Source organism: Esox lucius, chromosome 8, assembly GCF_011004845.1.
Source record: "Esox lucius isolate fEsoLuc1 chromosome 8, fEsoLuc1.pri, whole genome shotgun sequence".
Lineage (NCBI taxonomy): Eukaryota > Metazoa > Chordata > Actinopteri > Esociformes > Esocidae > Esox > Esox lucius.
This window is the reverse complement of record NC_047576.1, coordinates 25,551,325-25,571,838: the sequence shown is the minus strand read 5'-3', so window position 1 is coordinate 25,571,838 and position 20,514 is coordinate 25,551,325. Positions and strand designations below refer to the sequence as shown.

Genomic DNA, 20,514 nt, shown 5'->3' with positions numbered 1-20,514 from the left:
AGGCCTGCTCAGGTCAGGTAGGATGTTCACTCGGCCTGCTAAGGTCAGGTAGGATGTTCACTCAGGCCTGCTCAGGTCAGGTAGGATGTTCACTCGGCCTGCTAAGGTCAGGTAGGATGTTCACTCGGCCTGCTAAGGTCAGGTAGGGGATAGTCATTTTCTTTTCACTGTAACGGTGATCATAATTTACAGAATAATAATCTGTAAGAGTAGAACATTGTAAATGAGCCTGCAACATATTAGAGTATCATTTCACTCAGGTGCTTTCACTGAAGGTGCTCCTGAAATGTTCTATGTTTTTCACTGCTCAGCTCCATGGAGATTGGAGGCACTTGATCAGAAAATGATTTATTTAGAAAATGATTTATTTCCCTACTTTAAAAAATGATTTATTTAAACTTTTCAACAGTTTCAATATAGGGCTTGTAGCATTACTGAGCACCAGGTTTGTGAGTCCATTTTAAATCCATGACACTCACACATTTCCATGACTCCTTATCCCCCCCCCCCCCCCCCAGTCACAGAGTGTTGCGTCACACGGTCTTCATTTGCGCCAGTCGTTCTCTGTGTGTTCGAGCCACCGCCTGTCGTAGTAACACTCTGCCGGAGGAGGAGGCGGAGGAGGAGGACGAGAGGAGGAACGGCAGCATGCTGGTCTTTGTCGATGTGGAAAACATCAACACGGTGAGCTGAACACGCGCAGAGATGCTATCCCTTTCACACATGCACCCGCTAACACGCCATGCTCATTTTATCTCCGACATTGGAGAACGCTGCGTCTGAACGTCTCTATGCCGCGCTTATTACTGTTGATCTTGAAACATGAATGCTGTTTTGATATGCGGGGCAGTAATGGGTTGACACACACAGGGTCCATTGTTTGGAAATAACATGTGAAGTCAATGCTGTCCCAGGTTGACATTCGGTATGTTGAGTTATTTGACCATATAACTGGTCAATGCATAACAACCTTGTTTAATGCTTTACACTGGTACAGAAGGGCTTCTGCACTATATCTTCTGTCTCCAAAAATATTCAGTAGACAATGTATAGATAATGTAACTACTGGAGGAATGAGTGGGCCACTGTCAGCTGTGTATCCTACCGTAGATACAGCAGCAGTATCTGGAGTAACTTTAAATTGCAGAATCACCAAAGGTGAACCCTTGTTTTCAAGTTAAGAGATGGTTGGAATCCTGCAACAAGTCTGCCTTTAAGATGTTTATCATTTATAATTCATACTGTGCGCTCACCTCTCTGTATCTCTGCTTTTCCCCTTCCTTCTGTCTCTTTCTCTCCAGAATGAGGCTGGGGTGCGAGAGTTTCACATTGCACAGGTCTCTAGCAGCAGTAAACAGTGGAGATTACACAGGTGTATAAACCCAGCAGAAGACAAAGGTTTGTACTGGTCTGCCCTCAAGGACTACAGAAAAGGCTGTGTTTCAGAATGCATATATTCGTTCTGTGTTCTTCTGTTCTTTCAGGTTTAACTTCCAAGGTCCCTGAGAGAGGGTACTATGATTGACAATTTGGTGTCAACTTTTGATTTGCACACTTTCATGTGTCCTACTTTGTAGAAAGGGCTACAGTGGTTTGTTAGGGAATGGTAGTGAGTATTCACAGTGCATTTTATTTGAGGGATTTCACAGACATTCTTATCAAGAACAGCTTACATTTAGCATATTTTCATACTATGTTGTTCCATGACTCGCTTTAAATGTTTTAAATTCAGATCCAGCTCTTGTTATTGGGCTCTCCGCCAGGCTGGGTAGAGGATCCCTGAAGAAAAACACTCAGTGATGACGACTGAGGACGTGGCTAGTGTCCAGGACACAAAGCCGAGTGCAGGGAGACCTTTTTGCCTCTCGCTAGAACAGTGTCATTATATACTATAGAGGTTCAAGTACTAATACACACACACACCTACATGGGACACTTTCTCTCATTTCTACCGTGTCATCAAATATGGAAATGCGACTCTGTAGAGGTGGCATTGACCAGGGCAGAGAGGAGAACCTGAGACCCTGTGATGGTTATCACTACAACCCACACACTCATGTTCTTTAATGAAAGCCTTTCTTAATTGAGCTCTCCTTCAGACTCATGTCCTACTGCTGATTGTAATGTTATTAAACCATGACGCTCATAACATTGCACACTTGTGACATTACACTGTGATGTGTCGTTGCACTGCGCTTATTCATCCGTCAATGTCCACAACTGGCAATACTTTCTTTTTTCTCTTCCACCCTACTCTGTCATGTTGTCTACACATCGTTACACTACATTATGCTACACTACGTCATGTTGTCTACATATCGTTACACTACATTATGCTACACTACGTCATGTTGTCTACACATCGTTACACTACATTATGCTACACTACGTCATGTTGTCTACACATCGTTACACTACATTATGCTACACTACGTCATGTTGTCTACACATCGTTACACTACATTATGCTACACTACGTCATGTTGTCTACACATCGTTACACTACATTATGCTACACTACGTCATGTTGTCTACATATCGTTACACTACATTATGCTACACTACGTCATGTTGTCTACTTATTGTTACACTACATTTGCCTAGTACACACCATGTTGTCAATGATGTTACACTACATTAAGCTGCTTTTCTCCAAGGTTTCCTTCTCTGAATGTCATTTCAGTTTTTTGAGCACTTTTTAGAACAAATCTGCTGCAGCTGGCCCATAGTGGTTAGTGGTCACCTGAGAAGAGCCTATAATGTGTGTGACCGTCAGATGGTGTTTGGGGGTGTCTTTGTGATCTCTGACTCATAAGCCACTCTAGGCTTTAATTGGCTAACTTAACATTTGACATTATTGTATCCTTTTTGTTAGCCATGTAAAAGAACGGTCCTTGTGCAAGTCAAGTCCTTCATTATGATAAATGACACTCATAAAGTTTACTAATAATGTTGATTAATAATGAGGAATTTATAGCTATATAGAAGGTAAAGTAGCATTAGTTGTTTTAGAGGAATTAAATGTTTAAAAACATGTTGTTCAATTGATTGTCATTGAAATGATTCTGTCAGTTCATCTTCATGGGTGTTTTTCTGTGCCCCAGCTCTTGCTGTGCAAGTCTGTAGTGTTTGTTATTACGTTTTTATTGTATGAATTGTACTTACAAATAGTTCTTTGTGCAGTAAATGATTGAACGTTTTCCATGATTGTTAGAGTTCATGGAGAACAGGATGGCGAGATGGGAAGAGGAGTAACATTTCTTCAATCCTCCTTTTTCTGGGTAATTTCAGATTGCAAACTTAACAGCAGAGAGAGGGGCAAGCTGTGCTTCAGAGCCACACGATGTAAACCCGTGCAAGGTACCATCATGACTTGCATCCACACAAGCACGCATGCACGCCAACCAGCAGAATTAGTAAATAATGAGAATTATATCCTCTAATGTCTATTTTTATGTTCTGCATCCCAGCTACCTCAGCAGCAATAGAGAAATACATTTTTGCAGACCTGAGCCTTGGGAATGAACAGGTATGCTTACCAATATAAGAGGAGGAAAACACGTGTCCTGTGACTGTCAGGCCTCTTATTGTAGTAATTCTGTTCCCCTCTGTCTGTTCTCTCCTCTGGTGGCTCCTCAGATCATCAGCTCCACTACTCCTTGTGCAGACTTCTTCTTCCGGAGGTGTCCGCCCTCTGATTCAAGGAGACCGCCCGTTGCCGTGGAGACCCAGGGGAGACTTTCCAGGAGTCAAGGGGCGGGGCCTGGGGGCGGAGCTGAGGATTTAACGAGCCTGGTCAGGAAGTGCAATGAGGTTGACCTGGACATCATCGTCCTTTGGAAGGTGAAACCACAGAATTTAGTAAACACCATTACATTAACATTTGCATTTGTTTTACTGGTAATAGTATGACTGCATAACTTTAATAAATCCTTATTGAATTTACTGCTATTATTGTGCTAGCCATTTGTAGCTTTAGTTCTGGCCGTCCCAGCAAACAGGGCTGAAACTACTAAGTAGCAAATTTTTATTTGCTGGGGTGATATTATACACTGACCATATTGGATATACACTAGGCCAATGACACTTTTACATCATCAGTTGTGTCTCACTGATTGGCTAGCTCATCCAATTCTAGACTGCAGATTGGCTAGCTCATCCTTCTCATGAGTATGACACTTTACACCAGAGGTCTCAAACCGGTTCCACAGAGGGCCATGTGTCTGCAGGTTTTTGGGTTTTCATTTAAATTTGTTCCCAGTTCAGACCTAAACAACCAGGTGGGGGTAGAAACGAACCAATTAGTGACCTAATTAGTCAATTAAGTACAAGGTCAGAGCGAAAACCTGCAGACACTTGGCCCTCCGTGGAACCGGTTTGAGACCTCCGCTTTACACTGTCTGTTTTTCAACCCTGTTTCCAAAAAAGTTGGGATGTTGTGTAAAATATAAAGAAAAAGGAATGCTATGATGTGTAGATCTTTTGAACCCTGTGTTCAATAGAAATTAGTACACAGACAAAATATCAAATGTTGAAACTGAGAAATGTTATTGTCCACTTTGAATTTGATCCCAGTAACATGTTTCAAAAAAGCTATGATGGGGCAAGAAAGGACTGGAAAATGTTTTTAATGCTAAAAGAAAAATCCTGGTGGAACATCTCATAACTAATTAGGTGAATTGGCAGTAGGTCAGTAACATGATTGGGTATAACAAGAGCATCCCAGAGAGGATGAGTCTTTCAGAAGTAAAGATGGGGAGGGGTTCACCGCTCTGTGAAAGACTGGGCAGGGAAAAGGTTCAGCAATTTAAGAAAGACATTTCTCAATGTAAAATTGCAAAGAGTTTGGGATCTCATCATCAACGGTACGTCATATTATTAAAAGATTCAGAGAATCCGGAGACATCTCTGCACGCAAGGGACAATGCTGGAAACCAGTATTTGATGGCTATCATCTTCGGGCCCTCACTGCATTAAAAACAGACAATTCTGTAGTGGACATCATTTCATGTGCTCCGGAACATTTTAGAAAACCATTGTCTGTGAACACAGTATGTCATTGCATCCACAAATGTGAGTTAAAACTTTATCATGTAAAGAACTCATATGAACAAGATTGTTAACCGCCACTGACTTTTCTGGGCCCGAGCTCATTTAAGATGGACTGATGCAAAGTGGAAAACCGTCTAATGCTTAATTCATCAAATATTTTGTTCTATGCACAATTAAACTGTCCTATGCACAATAAATCAAAATATAATAGAAATTGCGATATTTACATGTGCCATATCCAAATCGCCAACTTAGTTGATTTTCAGCAAAAAAGATAGCGAGTGGCACTATCTTGGAAAAGCATATAAAAAGATATCCAAAGCCTTGCAAATGCCAGTCAGTACTGTTCAATCACTTATTAACAAGTGGAAAATTCTGGGATCTCTTGATACCAAACCATGGTCCAGTAGACCAAGAAAGATTTCAGCCAAAACTGCCAGAAGATTTGTTTGGGATACATAGAAAAACCTGCAGGTAACCTCAGGAGTAATACAGGCTGCTCTGTGAAAAGACTGTGTGGTTGTTTCAAGGAGCACAATACGACGATACCTGAACAAATAATATTGAGCTGCATGGTCGAGTTGCCAGAAAGAAGCCATTACTGTGCCAATGCCACAAAAAAAGCCTGGTTACAATATGCCCGACAACACCTTAACACACCTCACAGCTTCTGGCACTGTAATTTGGAGTGACGAGACCAAAATAGAGCTTTATGGTCACAACCATAAGCGCTATGTTTGGAGAGGGGCCAGCAAGGTCTATAGTGAACAGAATATCATCCCCACTGTGAAGCATGATGATGGCTCATTAATGTTTTTGGGGTGTGTAAAGGCACAGGAAATCTTGTGAAAATGTATGGCAAAATGAATGCTGCATGTTATCAGAAAATACTTGCAGACAATTTGCATTCTTCTGCACGAAAGCTGCGCATGGGACGCTCTTGGACTTTCCAGCATGACGATGACCCTAAGCACAAGGCCAAGTTGACTCTCCAGTAGTTTCAGCAGAAAAAGGTGAAGGTTCTGGAGCGGCCATCACAGTCTCCTGACCTTTATATCACCGAGCCACTCGGGGGATATCTCAATCGTGCGGTTCATTCAAGATGACCAGAGACTTTGCATAACCTGGAGGCATTTTGCCAAGACGAATGGGCTGCTATACCACCTGAAAGAATTTGGGGCCTCATAGACAACTATTACAAAAGACTGCACACTGTCATTGATACTAAAGGGGGCAATACATTGTATTAAGAACAAAGGTATGCAGACTTTTGAGTCTGCATACCTCTGTACCTCAAGGGTTGAGAAATGTTGCCTAACCAGCTATGGCAACGGCACAAACATAGTAAACGCCATTACATTAAATGAGAAGTTAAACAAATAGTTTGGCACAGGCTGCACCTTCAAATTGGTAATAAGTCTAAAATAGGAAACACTGAACTTTAAAAATGTAGTTATTCAGTTTAATAGCACATTATGTAGGCTATGATCTCTATTTTTAAGTGAGATTATCTACACTGTTTACAACCGTGTTTGATAATCTCAAATCATTCCCGCAATTGCAATATTTGTCAAAGAAATCTGTATTTTATCCAAATCGTGCAGCCCTACCTGTGATCTGACTAATCTAAATATGAGATTATGTTTGGGAATCATGGATGCTGGGTCCGCCAGTTTAAAGAGAAGAGGGACCATCTGGCTTATCAGCGCACAGTTCAAATGTCAGCATTTGTGATGGTGTGGTATTAGTGCACTTGGCATGGGTGACTTGCACATCTGTAAAGGCACCATAAATGCTGAACAATATATACAGGTTTTCCTTATTTCAGCAAGACAATGCCCACACAACATTCTCTACGTATTACAACAGCTTGGCTCTGTAGTAAAAGAGTCCAGGTGCTAAACTGACCTGCCTGCTGTCCAGAACTGTCACCCACTGAAAGCCTTTGGTGCATTATGAAACGAAAAATACGACAAAGGAGATGCCAAACAGTTGAGCAGCTGCAGTCCTATATCAAGCAAGAGTGGGAATACATTTCACTTTCAAAACTAAAGCAATTCGCCTCCTCCGTTCCCAAATGCTTATGAAGTATTGTTAAAAGAGGTGATGCAACAGTGGTAAACATGTCCCTGCCCCAAGATTTTTTAAGATGTATTTCTCCAAAAACGATACATTTTATTAGTTTCAACATTTGATTTGTTGTCTTTGTACTATATTAAATTAAATACAGGGAAAAATGATTGGCACATCATCACATTGTTTTTATTTGCATTTCACACAGCGTCCCAACATTTTGGGAAATGGGTTTATAAGTTTTGAGGTGTGTTTCTTAAAAAGAAAATCTGTAATTACTTTCTTATAGTTATGTTGTTGTTTACAGGCCTTTGTTGTTGAGGACAACAAGCAGGTGATTCTGGAGGGACAGCTTCATGTGGCCCTACAGACCATCGGCAAAGAGGCCTGCTCCCTCACACAGAAAGAGGTACATATATTGTAACATACACAGGCGCACACTATGTGGACATGCCCAGTGACTAAACTGAAGATTACACACAGCCCAGAATGGAGAGACAACTGGATTTAGATCAGTCAGTTGTCCTGATTGGCTCTTCCTCAGTAGCTAATAATTTATAAGGTCGGTAGTCACCAGTAGAATAAACTCTTGTTAGTTTGAAACTGGTGTATGCTCATTGGGAAGAAATGGCACTGTTGGCAATTAACAGGCTATAAGGTGAGCAAAACCATTAACATTAGCATGGTATGTCCGCTCTCCTCCTGCTTTCCAGTCACTTCTGTCAGGAGAAAAAGTAGATAGGTACTGTACTCCAATATCATTGGCCGCTAAAGCACATTTAATTTTATGGCCTACACTCCAAATCCCTTTTTTAGTATTACATTTTCAGTGAAGTTTCCAGTCAACCTAAACTAGCTGGGGTGTGAGTAGTAGTCTCCAAACTTGTGAGGGATAAATACATGACCGGGAACACTAGCTGAACTGAATCCACTAGTCTCCATTCAGCTCTTAACTGCCTGTCCTAAAGCATCCGTTCAAGCACCGGGCGTGTCCACATACAGTACCAGTCAAAAGTTTGGATGCACTTGCCCCTTCACTTGAATGGGGAAGTTTGTCCAAACTTTTGACTGGTGTTGTGGACCTACCCATCCAAGAGGTACCATTGGGTGGCTCCAAAAAAACAACGCTGAGTTTAGAGCGCATTGTCTGGTTGAGTAAGCAGGCAAAAGGGCAATTAATAAATACTTTTTAGTAGTGCATCTTCCCTCCCTGTACAGTGAGGAGTATTGTCCTTGGGGGGTGATTGTCTTTGGGGGGTGATTGTCCTGGGAGATGAAGAAGGATCCAATCGTGACAGTTGGAGAGTTATAGAACTTGATTGCATGTTGTGGTGACCAAGTCTCCAAATCTGCAGTTAGATCTTACCTCAATGACAATTGCTTATTTGGAGGCGTTTCCAGAACATCAGCCATTATTGATTGCAATTTTACATTAGCCATCATTAGATTTTGACTTAAAACTCATTGGAAACCTGTGGTTTGAATAGAAGAGGGACGTCTGAAGGACTAAATGATCTGGAAAATTCTGTATGATCATGGTCTAATGTCCCTGTGTTCCCCAAACTCTGCTCTTATCCTTACAATGGAAGCTTTTTACAGAAGGATGCCATTCATTTGGAGAAATGGGATTCTGGTTAATTCCCTGAAATCAGGAGGAATTACAATATATTCCATGTTGTACGCTACATTCCAAATGTTCAAAATAGCTAATTATCTTAGTTTTTTCTTTCTTTTATACTACATTTTCTGCTCATCTTTATCAAGGGCGCCTATTATTGTGGAGAAATGCCCACCGCCATTACTGCAGATGAAAGTACAAAACAAATAATGCTACTCCACTTTGCTATTCTGTTTTTAAATTGTTTTCATTCATTCTTTTGACCTTGCTACCAAAAGCATCCTATTAAGGTCTAACCGGCCAGTGAATTGAACTCTGGTTGAGTGTTTTCTTGGCCTTCTACCAAACAGCGTTTCATCTTTGGGACCTTGGTGGCACTGGAAAACTTCCTGGCCTGACGGAGGTTTCTGTAGAGATAGTTCATTATTGTAATAACACAAGGGAGTGTATGCTCATTTGGGGAAAAAACTAGGTAATTGCACGTAATCCTAACAAAGAAGCAGAATAACAAAATCAAAAGAATACAACCTAATACAGCCAGGGCTGTGCAGTTTGGTTTTGAGATTCTGGGCTGCTGGGAGCGAGAGTTCCCATGGTTTCGGGGCAGTATGGTAAATGGTTTTCCATGGTGCTCAGTGTTGTAATTGGGTGGTGAGTACTTCAGTCAGAAGTGTGTGTGTGTGGAGGAAGTCCGGTATGAGGGACCCGGGCCATAAATGTCCATTTAGGAGGAGTGTAGGATCTTTTAAAAGGGTGAGCAAACTACCTGCAATTTTGACAAGCAAATGTACATTAAAAAGAAAATGACAGTCCTCTAAATGTGGCCCTAGAGCCAAGAATTAAGCCCAGTCCTGATTGAGTAGGTCACATTTGGGTGGGAGACTGCAAATGTGGTGCAGTCGGATCTGTAAGAGCATTACTACAGTAAAGTAAAAACACTTACAGGCTGTCCCACTGTCCTGGGAGACACTAACAGGCTGTCACACTGTCCTGGGAGACACTAACAGGCTGTCACACTGTCCTGGGAGACACTAACAGGCTGTCCCACTGTCCTGGGAGACACTAACAGGCTGTCCCACTGTCCTGGGAGACACTAACAGGCTGTCCCACTGTCCTGGGAGACACTAACAGGCTGTCCCACTGTCCTGGGAGACACTAACAGGCTGTCCCACTGTCCTGGGAGACACTAACAGGCTGTCCCACTGTCCTGGGAGTGTGACTATATACTAACAGGCTGTCACACTGTCCTGGGAGTGTGACTATATACTAACAGGCTGTCACACTGTCCTGGGAGTGTGACTATATACTAACAGGCTGTCACACTGTCCTGGGAGTGTGACTATATACTAACAGGCTGTCACACTGTCCTGGGAGTGTGACTATATACTAACAGGCTGTCACACTGTCCTGGGAGTGTGACTATATACTAACAGGCTGTCACACTGCCCAGGTGGGGTGAATATGCACTTTGGTGATGAAATGTCACTTTCTTTTGTTATGAAAATATATTTGCCAAAAAAACTATTCCCTCATCTCCAGAATTCCAAACTGAATGTCAGAATGGGAAAGAAAGGTGATTTAAGCAATTTTAAGCGTGGTATGGTTGTTGGTGCCAGACGGGCCGGTCTGAGTATTTCACAATCTGCTCAGTTCCTGGGATTTTCACACACAACCATTTCTAGGGTTTACAAAGAATGCCTTGTTGATGCTAGAGGTCAGAGGAGAATGGGCCGACTGATTCAAGCTGATAGAAGAGCAACTTTGACTGAAATAACCACTCGTTACAACCGAGGTATGCAGCAAAGCATTTGTGAAGCCACAACACGCACAACCTTGAAGCGGATGGTCTACAACAGCAGAAGACCCCACCGGGTACCACTCATCTCCACTACAAATAGGAAATAGAGGTTACAATTGGACAGTTGAAGACTGGAAGAATGTTGCCTGATTTCTGTTGAGACATTCAGATGGTAGAGTCAGAATTTGGAGAACATGGATCCATCATGCCTTGTTACCACTGTGCAGGCTGGTGGTGGTGGTGTAATGGTGTGGGGGATGTTTTCTTGGCACACTTTAGGCCCCTTAGTGCCAATTCGGCATTGTTTAAATGCCACGGCCTACCAGAGCATTGTTTCTGACCATGTCCATCCCTTTATGACCACCATGTACCCATCCTCTGATGGCTACTTCCAGCAGGATAATGCACCATGTCACAAAGCTCGAATAATTTCAAATTGGTTGCTAGAACATGACAATGAGTTCACTGTACTGAAATGGCCCCCACAGTCACCAGATCTCAACCCAATGGAGCATCTTTGGGATGTGGTGGAACGGGAGCTTCGTGCCCTGGATGTGCATCCCACAAATCTCCAACTGCATGATGCTATCCAATCAATATGGGCCAATATTTCTAATGAATGCTTTCAGCACCTTGTTGAATCAATGCCACGTAGAATTAAGGCAGTTCTGAAGGCGAAAGTGGGTCAAGCACAGTATTAGTATGGTGTTCCTAATAATCCTTTAGGTGAGTGTATATATAACCTATAAATAACCTATACTTTCAGTTGAGTTAAAGTAAAAAGTTCAGATAGAAATCCTGAAGGTATCATTTTTCTAAAATTGATGAATAGATTGTTTTTATCATCCAACTACACACAAGGATGTATGCAAATTTATAAATAAAAAAACAGGGAATCTGGAGCAGATTTTCATCAAGGATCTGTCTGTACTTTGCTCTGCTCATTTTCCCTCGATCCAGACTAGTCTCAGAAGACCATCCACTCAAAAACATCCCCACAGTACTATGCTGCCACCCCCATGCTTCACCCTAGGGATGATATTGGCCAACTGTTTGGCATTCAGACCGAAGGCTTGACGTGGGCCCCAGTAACTGTTTGAATGGTAATTTTTACATGGATATATTTTGCAGCATGGGTTAGATAATGTCTAACCAGATTTTGAGATACTTGTAAGTATCTAGATACGCTGACTCAAATCCATCTAAGTTGAGAATGTTTGTGGGTATGGCAGGAATATTTAGTTTCCCATTCAAAGCATTTTATTTTACTAGCATTGAGGTGTAGTTTGAGATCATGGAAAGTGTGTTTTATGTTATTGCAGCTATGCTGATGCACGGTGTTTAACGAGGAGCCAAATGCATACGAAATAGTGTTGTCTGAGTAAAGGTGAATGAGGGATTCACTGGCAGCAAGAGCAACATTATTGATGTATACAGAGAATAGGGTCGGACAAAGAATCGAACCCTGAGGAACACCCAGTGGTCTAGAGCGTATGCACTTCGATTTAACACTTTATACGGTCAGATTTTTTTTTGAACGATGCAAGCCAGTTTTCTGAGAAATCAAGGCTGTTCAGTCTATTAATCAGAATTACACATGATCGTAAATTGAGTTCCCTTGATAGAACATTTTGGGTTTCTTGCACCGGCTTTTTAGCATTTTACAATATCAGGCTGGGCATGTGCACGTGAATGCGTTAGACACATTTGTTCATGCATTCAGTTTCTATGAAACACAATGTGTCAGACTTCACACACATACCTCCTGTATTTTTCCATTCACTTTTTCCACACAGTGACATCACAATGGTACATCTTCCTCCCACACAGTAATGATCCAGTGGGTTTAGCGGCACGTGTGAGTACATCCACGTCTGAAGGTGCTGGCTGTACCATGCCAGCAGTCTGTCTCTCTCCGTCTCTCTCCTTCATATCTCCTGTGGAAGCGCTGTGTGATTGGTTCAAACGTGCGTATTAGATGGATATGGAGGGATACTCCATATAACCCCACAGCTCTTATCATATCCACACCAACCTAAAAATAACCCTCCAATAACAGCCATGCAGAGGAAACGTGCTGTCTGCCACCTCTACACCTCTCTTGCTTCCTTGTTCCATTTCTAGCTCTTCCTCCCACTCATCCGGACGGATCACGTGTACATTTAGCCTGACGCTTTTCTGCTTGAACTCCCCCCTTGCAAGCACAACTTCCTCCAAGCCAAGGTGTTGCATAGCAACAGTGTCTTCATCTCGCTCATTCATAATGGTGGTAAGGGAGAAAACTTCTCTCAACCTTGTTCGTCCCTTTTGGCTTTTTATAGCCCCACACGTGAGCTGCGGAGACCAACTCCCTCACCTTCCCTTCTCACGGAGGATCTCTCACTGTCCCTGCAAAGAAATGGCTTTTCTGTGAATTACTTACCTCAGCTTGAATATCGCAATGTCTTATAGGTGAATGTCGTAGATGACACACACACACACACAATCTAGCTAAGTATTTTGCCAAATTGGCAATTACTAAAATGTTTAAGGCAAATGCTCAGCACAATGGTGAAAACACATCAACCGAGTGCTTTGACTGCTGGTTGGCTGATATCTATGGTAAATGTAAGCAATAAGGCATGAGGTGGTGTGGTATATGGCCGATATACCATGGGTAAGAGCTGTTCTTAGGCACGATGCATCACGGAGTGCCTGGACACAGCTCTTAGGCAGGGTATATTGATGGTATATGGCCTATATACGCTACTAAGCGCTGTGCCTAAGACCCCATAAACTCTGTTCTGGAATGCTGTTCTGTACCACCGTTTGTGTTTGTGTAATGGTGTGTTCTGTGCTGACCTGTTGTAGGAGGCTCAAGAGATGGTGCTGCTGAAGTTTAAACCAGAGCTTCCTCCTCCAATGACACGGCCCTCCATGGAGCAGCTGTCCCACCTCATCAAGACCAACCTCCACTACCCTGAGAGTTACAGGCACCCATTCATCCACAAGAGGTAACACACACATTTAAGCACTACAGCCATTGATGAAAAACATACAGTTAAGTCTGGAAATAATTGGACACTGACACAAGTTTTGTTATTTTGGCCATTTACATAATTGTATTCAGGTTACATTTAAATAATGAGCATGGGCTTAAAGTGCAGTCTCTCAGCTTTCATTTCAGGGTATTCACATCCAAATTGGAGGAAGGGTTTAGGAATTACAGCTCTTTAATATGTAGCCCCCACTTTTTCAAGGGACCAAAAGTAATTGGACAATTGACTCAAAAGCTGTTTCATGGACACAACATGCGGTCAAAGGAGCTCTCAATGCAAGTGAAACAGGCCATCCTTAGGCTGCAAAAAAAAATCCATCAGAGAGATAGCAAGAACATTAGGAGTGGCCAAATCAACAGTTTAGTACATTCTGGGAAAAACAGAAACCACTGGTGAGCTCTGGAACACAAAAAGTCCTGGACTTCCACGTAAGATAACGGTGGTGGATGATCGTAGGATCCTTTCCATGGTAAAGAAAAGCCCCCTCACAACATCCAGCCAAGTGAAGAACACGCTCCAGGAGGTAGGCATATCATTATCCAAGTCTACCATAAAGAGAAGACTTCACTAGAGCAAATACAGAGGGTTCACCACAAGATGCAAACCATTCACAAGCCTCAAGAATAGAAAGGCAAGATTAGACTTTGCCAAAAAACATCTAAAAAAGCCAGCCCAGTTCTGGAACAGCATCTTTTGGACAGATGAAACTAAGCTCAACCTGTACCAGAATGATGGTAAGAAAAAAGTATGGAGAAGGCTTGGAAAGGTTCATGATTTGAAGCATACCACATCATCTGTAAAACATGGTGTAGGCAGTGGGATGGCATGGGCATGCATGGCTTCCAGTGGCACTGGATCAATAGTGTTTATTGATGATGTGACAGAAGCAGCCGGATGAATTCTGAAGTGTATAAGAATATATTGTCTGCTCAGATGCAGCCAAATTTAGTGAAATCGATTGGACATTGGTTCACTACTATATATATATATATATATAGGGGTGTAGTCCTGGTCAAGACAATCTCCTGAACTCCAAACTGAATGTCAGAATGGGAGGGAAAGAAAGGTGATTTAAGCAATTTTGTGCGTGGCATGGTTGTTGGTGCCAGACGGACCGGTCTGAGTATTTCGTAAGGCAGTTCTGAAGGCGAAAGGGGGTCAAACACCGTATTAGTATGGTGTTCCTAATAATCCTTTAGGTGAGTGTATATGGAATATTCCGCAATGGCTGAGTCAATTACCTGATCTCAACCAGATTGAGCTTGCATTTCACTTGCTGAAGACAACTTAAGGCAGAAAGACCCACGAAAAAACGACAACTGAAGACAGCTGCAGTAAAGGCCTGGCAAAGCATCACAAATGAGGAATCCCAGTGATGGTGATGTCCATGCGTTCCAGACTTCAAGCAGTGATTGCCTGCTAAGGATCCTCGACATCGTATTAAAAATTTACATTTTATTTATGGTTGTGTTAATTCGTCCAATTACATTTGAGCCCCTGAAATAAGGGCACAGTGAATGAAAACGGTTGCAATTCCTAAAGGTTTCATACAATGTTTTTGTTTAACCCCTTGAATCTGCACTTCAATTGCATCTCGATTGTTTCATTTCAAATCCATTGTGGTGGCATCCTGAGCCAAGATTATGAAAATTGTGTCAGTGTCCAAATATTTCCAGACCTAATTGTAGGTCCATTAGATATGCAGCATCAGTCACACACATGGCCCAACGGTACATTTGATCCATCAATATTCAATATATTATCTGAGAAAGTCCATCTGTAGGTCTATGGGAGTAAGATGAGTTTGTAGATGCACCAGTCTCTGTCACAGACAGACCAATGCTTTCCATGTCTTCATTTTAATCCAGATCTAATGCTGTATGGGCTTGTTTCGGGGACACAGATAATGTGTAGTCTAGAACTAAAAATCAAGTTCAATAAAAAACTCCATTGAGCTTGTTTTTTGTCCTAGACTAGACTTTATCTGTGCCTGGGAAACCAGCCCCATGTTATTAAAAGTGTAATGGGGTATTGCTTTTAAAACATTGCCATTGTGCATCTTCTCAATGTAAGTGAAATATAGTTTGGTGAGCCAATACTAATTAATGTTAACAGAGTGATTAGAGGTTACAGGTATGGCACTACACCTGGGCCAGGAGATGACCTGTCATTGTGCTAATGCTAATCAGAAGTGGCTGGCAAATCTAATGCTAACCACTTTCTTACTACGCTTAGTCGCAGGGAAATTAAAATGCTACACACACACGGTTTACCTGGGTGACTAAAACAAAGGCTTAAATGTCAGGATCTTGCCATGTCCCTTCAAGACTGGTACTTTAATATAACCTTATCTTTTTCATACTGTCCCTCCCTCCCTCTCCTTTTTCTGTCCCTCCTCCCTCCCTCTCCTTTTTCTGTCCCACCTCCCTCCCTCTCCTTTTTCTGTCTCTCTAGTCTCTGTTTGGTTCCAGTCACGTTGACACTGTCTAACTGCTCGTTGGCTCAAGTTGATGTCATCATTGACCTACGACACAAAACGACCAGGTAACTATAAGAACACCCACAGTAGTCCTGTTTTTTCCTTGCAGTGCTGAAGCTCCATACTGTACTGTTAAATCTGCCATTGGTTCCTTGTGTGCTAGAGCAAATGTTGACCTGATGAACTGCCTCCTGTGTTTCCTGCATTTCCCTATTTCCTCCCTCCATGCCAGCCCTGAGTCCCTGGAGGTTCACGGTTCCTTCACATGGCTGGGCCAGACCCAGTACAAGCTGCAGTTAAGGGCACAGGAAGTGATGCGAGTACCGCTGCGAGCCTGCTTTCTGCATGCGGGTGTCTATAACCTGGGAACGCCACGGGTCTTTGCCAAGCTGGCGGACCAGGGAGCCATGTGTGAGACCAGCCAACAGACGGCCACGCCAGCACTTATCATCATCATCAATGACACCTGAACATTGTCCTGCCCACTTGTCAATATCCAATTAGCCGTTATCTGTCAATAATCACCAACAGTTGAAGCGTCCCATTGATTGGTAACAACAGTGTCGAGAGCTTTACAAAATATCTTCCATATCGCAAATCAACTTCTCTTCATCAAAAGCACTTGAACTCTGGACTGTTTCCATTAGGCAACAAAATGGAAAGAATTGGTTTGAAACAGCAAGGGAATTATAACCGAAATGTGTCCAATATTATAATAATTTCTTTTGCATTATATTGCAAACCTTTTTTTACTACAGTATTCCAAAAGGAATTCGGTCCTAATTCTATTTGCTTTGCCCACTCATCAGTAATTTGTAACCAATGAACAGTCATTTGTCAGTTATCACAACCCATTGGTTGGTTGATAAGCAGTTGAGAACTATGAGCAAGCTACCAAGCAAAAATGTTATACCTTTTTCATATTTGTCAGAATTCCAAATTCTCCAACTTGCTGGCTGTCTGTTGTTTTTAATTACGTCCCCCATTCAACAAATGAGCGAGTCTGACAAATCAGAGTTTTCTTCTTCCAACTGGCATGTGAAAAAAAATCTCAAATCACCCACTTAATTTCCCGCCCTAAAATTGTGACCCATTTTTCAAAATGAATCATTACTGGATTAAGGAAATAAGTTGTTTTGTATAGAAAAATAAAAAAGCAAGATTGTTCCAATGAAATTGTGCGTACATCAGTTGAGCTTGTTACTACTTCATTGATCAGACTGTTAACTATTTAATTATTTCATGGCCCGGCAAAACAAAGCATCATGGACTTACAAGTGGAAGAGTAATTATTTTCTCTCATAGCATATCAATTGGTCATCTCAGTGAAAGGACTGAACATGACCTTTGAGCTCTTTCGAATAAATCAATCCGTGAAAGGTAAAGACACAAAACCGGCAGAGACGTTCTCAGCAAAGACGACAACGATGTTTCTCCTATGGTATCTGACATCTGTCTGCCGCCACCATTTTTTTTTGGTCTAGTTTTCTGTTTAAAATCAAATCACAGGTTGGTGTTGTTTACTTCCTGGATTAACTTGGATCTGGAAATCCGAAGGACTGCCCCATATGGACCGAACTGACCGAAGTCATTACCAATACCCTTTAGAATATGAACCAGAGGTTGACCACGATCCTATGTGACGACCGGACTTTTTGGTCCTGGTATAAACACTGTCTGTGTTTGGTCTTCAGTCCCCCGCCCATCTGGACACACCGCTCTGTCAGTCCATACTCGTTACATTTTCTACAAACACAAACTGATTAACCAATTAAATCAACATGATCCCTGGGTTTCTCCCTCCTTGGAGCTTCTCCACCTTGTGATCAAGCTGTTATTTAAATGTATGTATTTACTCAACTGCTTTTCAGATGAAAATGATGTATTATATTTATAACAAATTTACTGTAAATAGAAATAAAACATAACCAATTAAATGGGTTGTGAGATACAGTAACTGTGTGATGACATGGTGGTTTGTACTGGGACTGCATTAAGAGTACTGTTTTTATTTCAAGCTTTACTTTTGTCACCCTTACTCACTGACACGCCCACACTTCCTTGGCTGTTTTCTGTTGTACATCTATGTTTCTATTTTCCTTTTTGGTATTTAAAACTCATTGTTTGTGAAACTTAATGTTTATAACTGACCTGTAGAAAGGCGCTTTCACATTGAATGATACATTAATTACATTTTCCTAGTAGGTCCGCTAGAACAAACACCTGACGATAAGATAATTTCCAATTAATTCACAAAGCCTGAATAATCTTGTTCCTTATTTACATAACATAATTTGTCAAATCAGCCCTCGCAACCTTGTACATTTTTGAGTATAGTCTTAGATGGACCCGACTGAAATAGCAGTACAATAAAATAACATGACATCATGAAACACGAACTACAGCTCCTCATACCCAGAGCATATTTTTATGGTCTGTGTCAGTTGGACGTTTCCACTTCAGTATCCACCTAAACTGAGTAATAGTTTTTGGATCATTTAGTGATGTAAGATCCTGCATTTTCAAGAAGCCTTGTAACTCATTTCAGACAGGGCAGAGTACTGGAACGCTTTACCTTGCTCAGTACAGGCCTTAAGCATAATCAAAGAAATACAGTTCTGCAAGCACAGGCAAACGAGTCGACCGAGCGCAGTGTACAGTGTGTGAGCACTGGTAGGATAGCTGACTTTGTATGGCCGTAGGTACACATTTGTGGGTAAACGGGCTGTGTCAAATGGTTATTAGGGGTTGGCGAAAGTCTGTTCATTTTTGTTATTTATTTTTAGATTAATTAAGGGTATATGCCCTATTTGTATTGGGCAGTGTGGGCTTTCGCTTAGGCTATGAAAAGTTGATAAGCTATTTCAGAATTTTGTTAAAGAACTTTGGGTCGATTTTCCATCAAGGTGAGCTGATTTTCACGAAATAAATAAAATGAAAGGAAGAAAAAATGAGATCAACTTTCTGATGTAACTATTTTGCTAATATCGCTGTACCGGCATTCCCCATATCACACAAACACCCCGTGCCGTAGCTGACGTGGATAAAGGTGGATGTGATTCACCCATAATTTGGCAAGTCACAACGATTATATCAATGTCATAAGTGAGGGGGCCCACGTATGTCTTTCTTATTGCCCAGAATTACTGGACACCCTCCCTCTGATTCAATTCCATTAAATAAACGTTTAAAGTTTAACATTAAACATTGTCAAAGGACGTCCCCACGTACACATTTATTATGGATAACCTTACAGAGGACGCCAATACACCTATCATCTTCAAAAAGCATGCTTACTTTTTTGCACTCTCAGGTCAACCAACCTGTTGCGAGACGAACACCAACAATATGCTGTAATTGGTATGGGGATAACAAACTTTTCGCTGTCGGTGGTTCTGAAAGCGCTGTGGGTTGGCGAGAATCTTAGTATGGAAGCGAATATTTAACTACGCTTCCATGTTGTGGAACCCCAAGTGGCTATTTTATATCGGGGGAAAATAGTTCATTATACGTGGTAATGCAATACATTATATTTGGCAAATATACATTTTATAGACGTCCGTCTAATGTTAATTGGGAAATGTTTTCACTGTCCACTGTTTCATGCCGAAATGTTTTATCTGCATTTGACTGACGCGCACCATTCCCGCGGCTAGCACTCTGGATGACATAGAGTAGGCCTATCTGGTCAGACACAGTACATTATACCATTTGTTTGCCCTTGGTTGTCTTAACAAAAACCGGAACATCTTAAAACAAGCATTTCTCAGCAACAGCATAGTTTAGGTTTATTTGGCAGAATTCCTTTGAATAGAACATACCCGCCATATTTTCTGTTTGGTTTGTTCTTGTTTTTAGAAACAAACTTGGTGAAACATGGAAAGAGCGGTCGGGGCTACGGGCGCACTCGACCTTGTGTCCCTGAGCTCAGCTGTGTAGTGGAAAAGTTAGCTTTGTCCCTGAGCTCCCAGAGTTGTGTGATACCCATGTGACAACGAAAAGAAGCATTTCTATCCTCCGAATCAAACTTTCAAACTAGGGGCATTATATACGCTTCCTATTAACGGAAATCCGCAGACACAAGCGCGAATGGGGATCTTGTGCATTTCCGCGTAAAGTTTGTATTTTTGAATGGACTATGGGTAAGTACGCAACTCCTGCGCTACTGCTTTGCGCGTAAGCTGGAGGACCTTAGACACGTATCTCGCGCTGCGCCTGTTTGGACTGTCTTGCAGAATATCGGCTTCTGGTTGGAGAGGAAAGAGGGAGATGATTGGGCGGAATCTGTCTCCCACGCAGGCAGTCTAATAAGAGGAACTGCCTTGTATTCACGAGGCGGCGTGTAACTGTTGTGGAACACGTCCGGTTAGGTTGCTGGGGAGCTTGCACTCTATGTCACTTACTGATGAAGTTCCATCTAAGCCCTGGCATTCCCTATCCTTGCGCAGAGGAGTTT

General features: G+C 41.9%; 1 protein-coding gene across 3 annotated transcripts in view; it reads left to right on the top strand.

The window, feature by feature from the left end:
• Window positions 1-18,051, top strand: part of trappc8 (trafficking protein particle complex 8) — a 37,961-nt gene extending 19,910 nt beyond the window's left edge. For all 3 annotated transcript variants that reach the window (XM_010897841.4, XM_010897840.4, XM_034293788.1), the window contains 9 exons: window positions 519-684; window positions 1,302-1,398; window positions 3,292-3,360; window positions 3,471-3,529; window positions 3,640-3,843; window positions 7,433-7,534; window positions 13,392-13,534; window positions 16,034-16,123; window positions 16,291-18,051. In XM_010897841.4, the coding sequence (XP_010896143.2) occupies window positions 519-684; window positions 1,302-1,398; window positions 3,292-3,360; window positions 3,471-3,529; window positions 3,640-3,843; window positions 7,433-7,534; window positions 13,392-13,534; window positions 16,034-16,123; window positions 16,291-16,528 (1,168 nt within the window). In that variant the 3' untranslated portion in view covers window positions 16,529-18,051. The remainder of the gene's footprint in view (window positions 1-518; window positions 685-1,301; window positions 1,399-3,291; window positions 3,361-3,470; window positions 3,530-3,639; window positions 3,844-7,432; window positions 7,535-13,391; window positions 13,535-16,033; window positions 16,124-16,290) is intronic.
• Window positions 18,052-20,514: the final 2,463 nt, after the last annotated feature.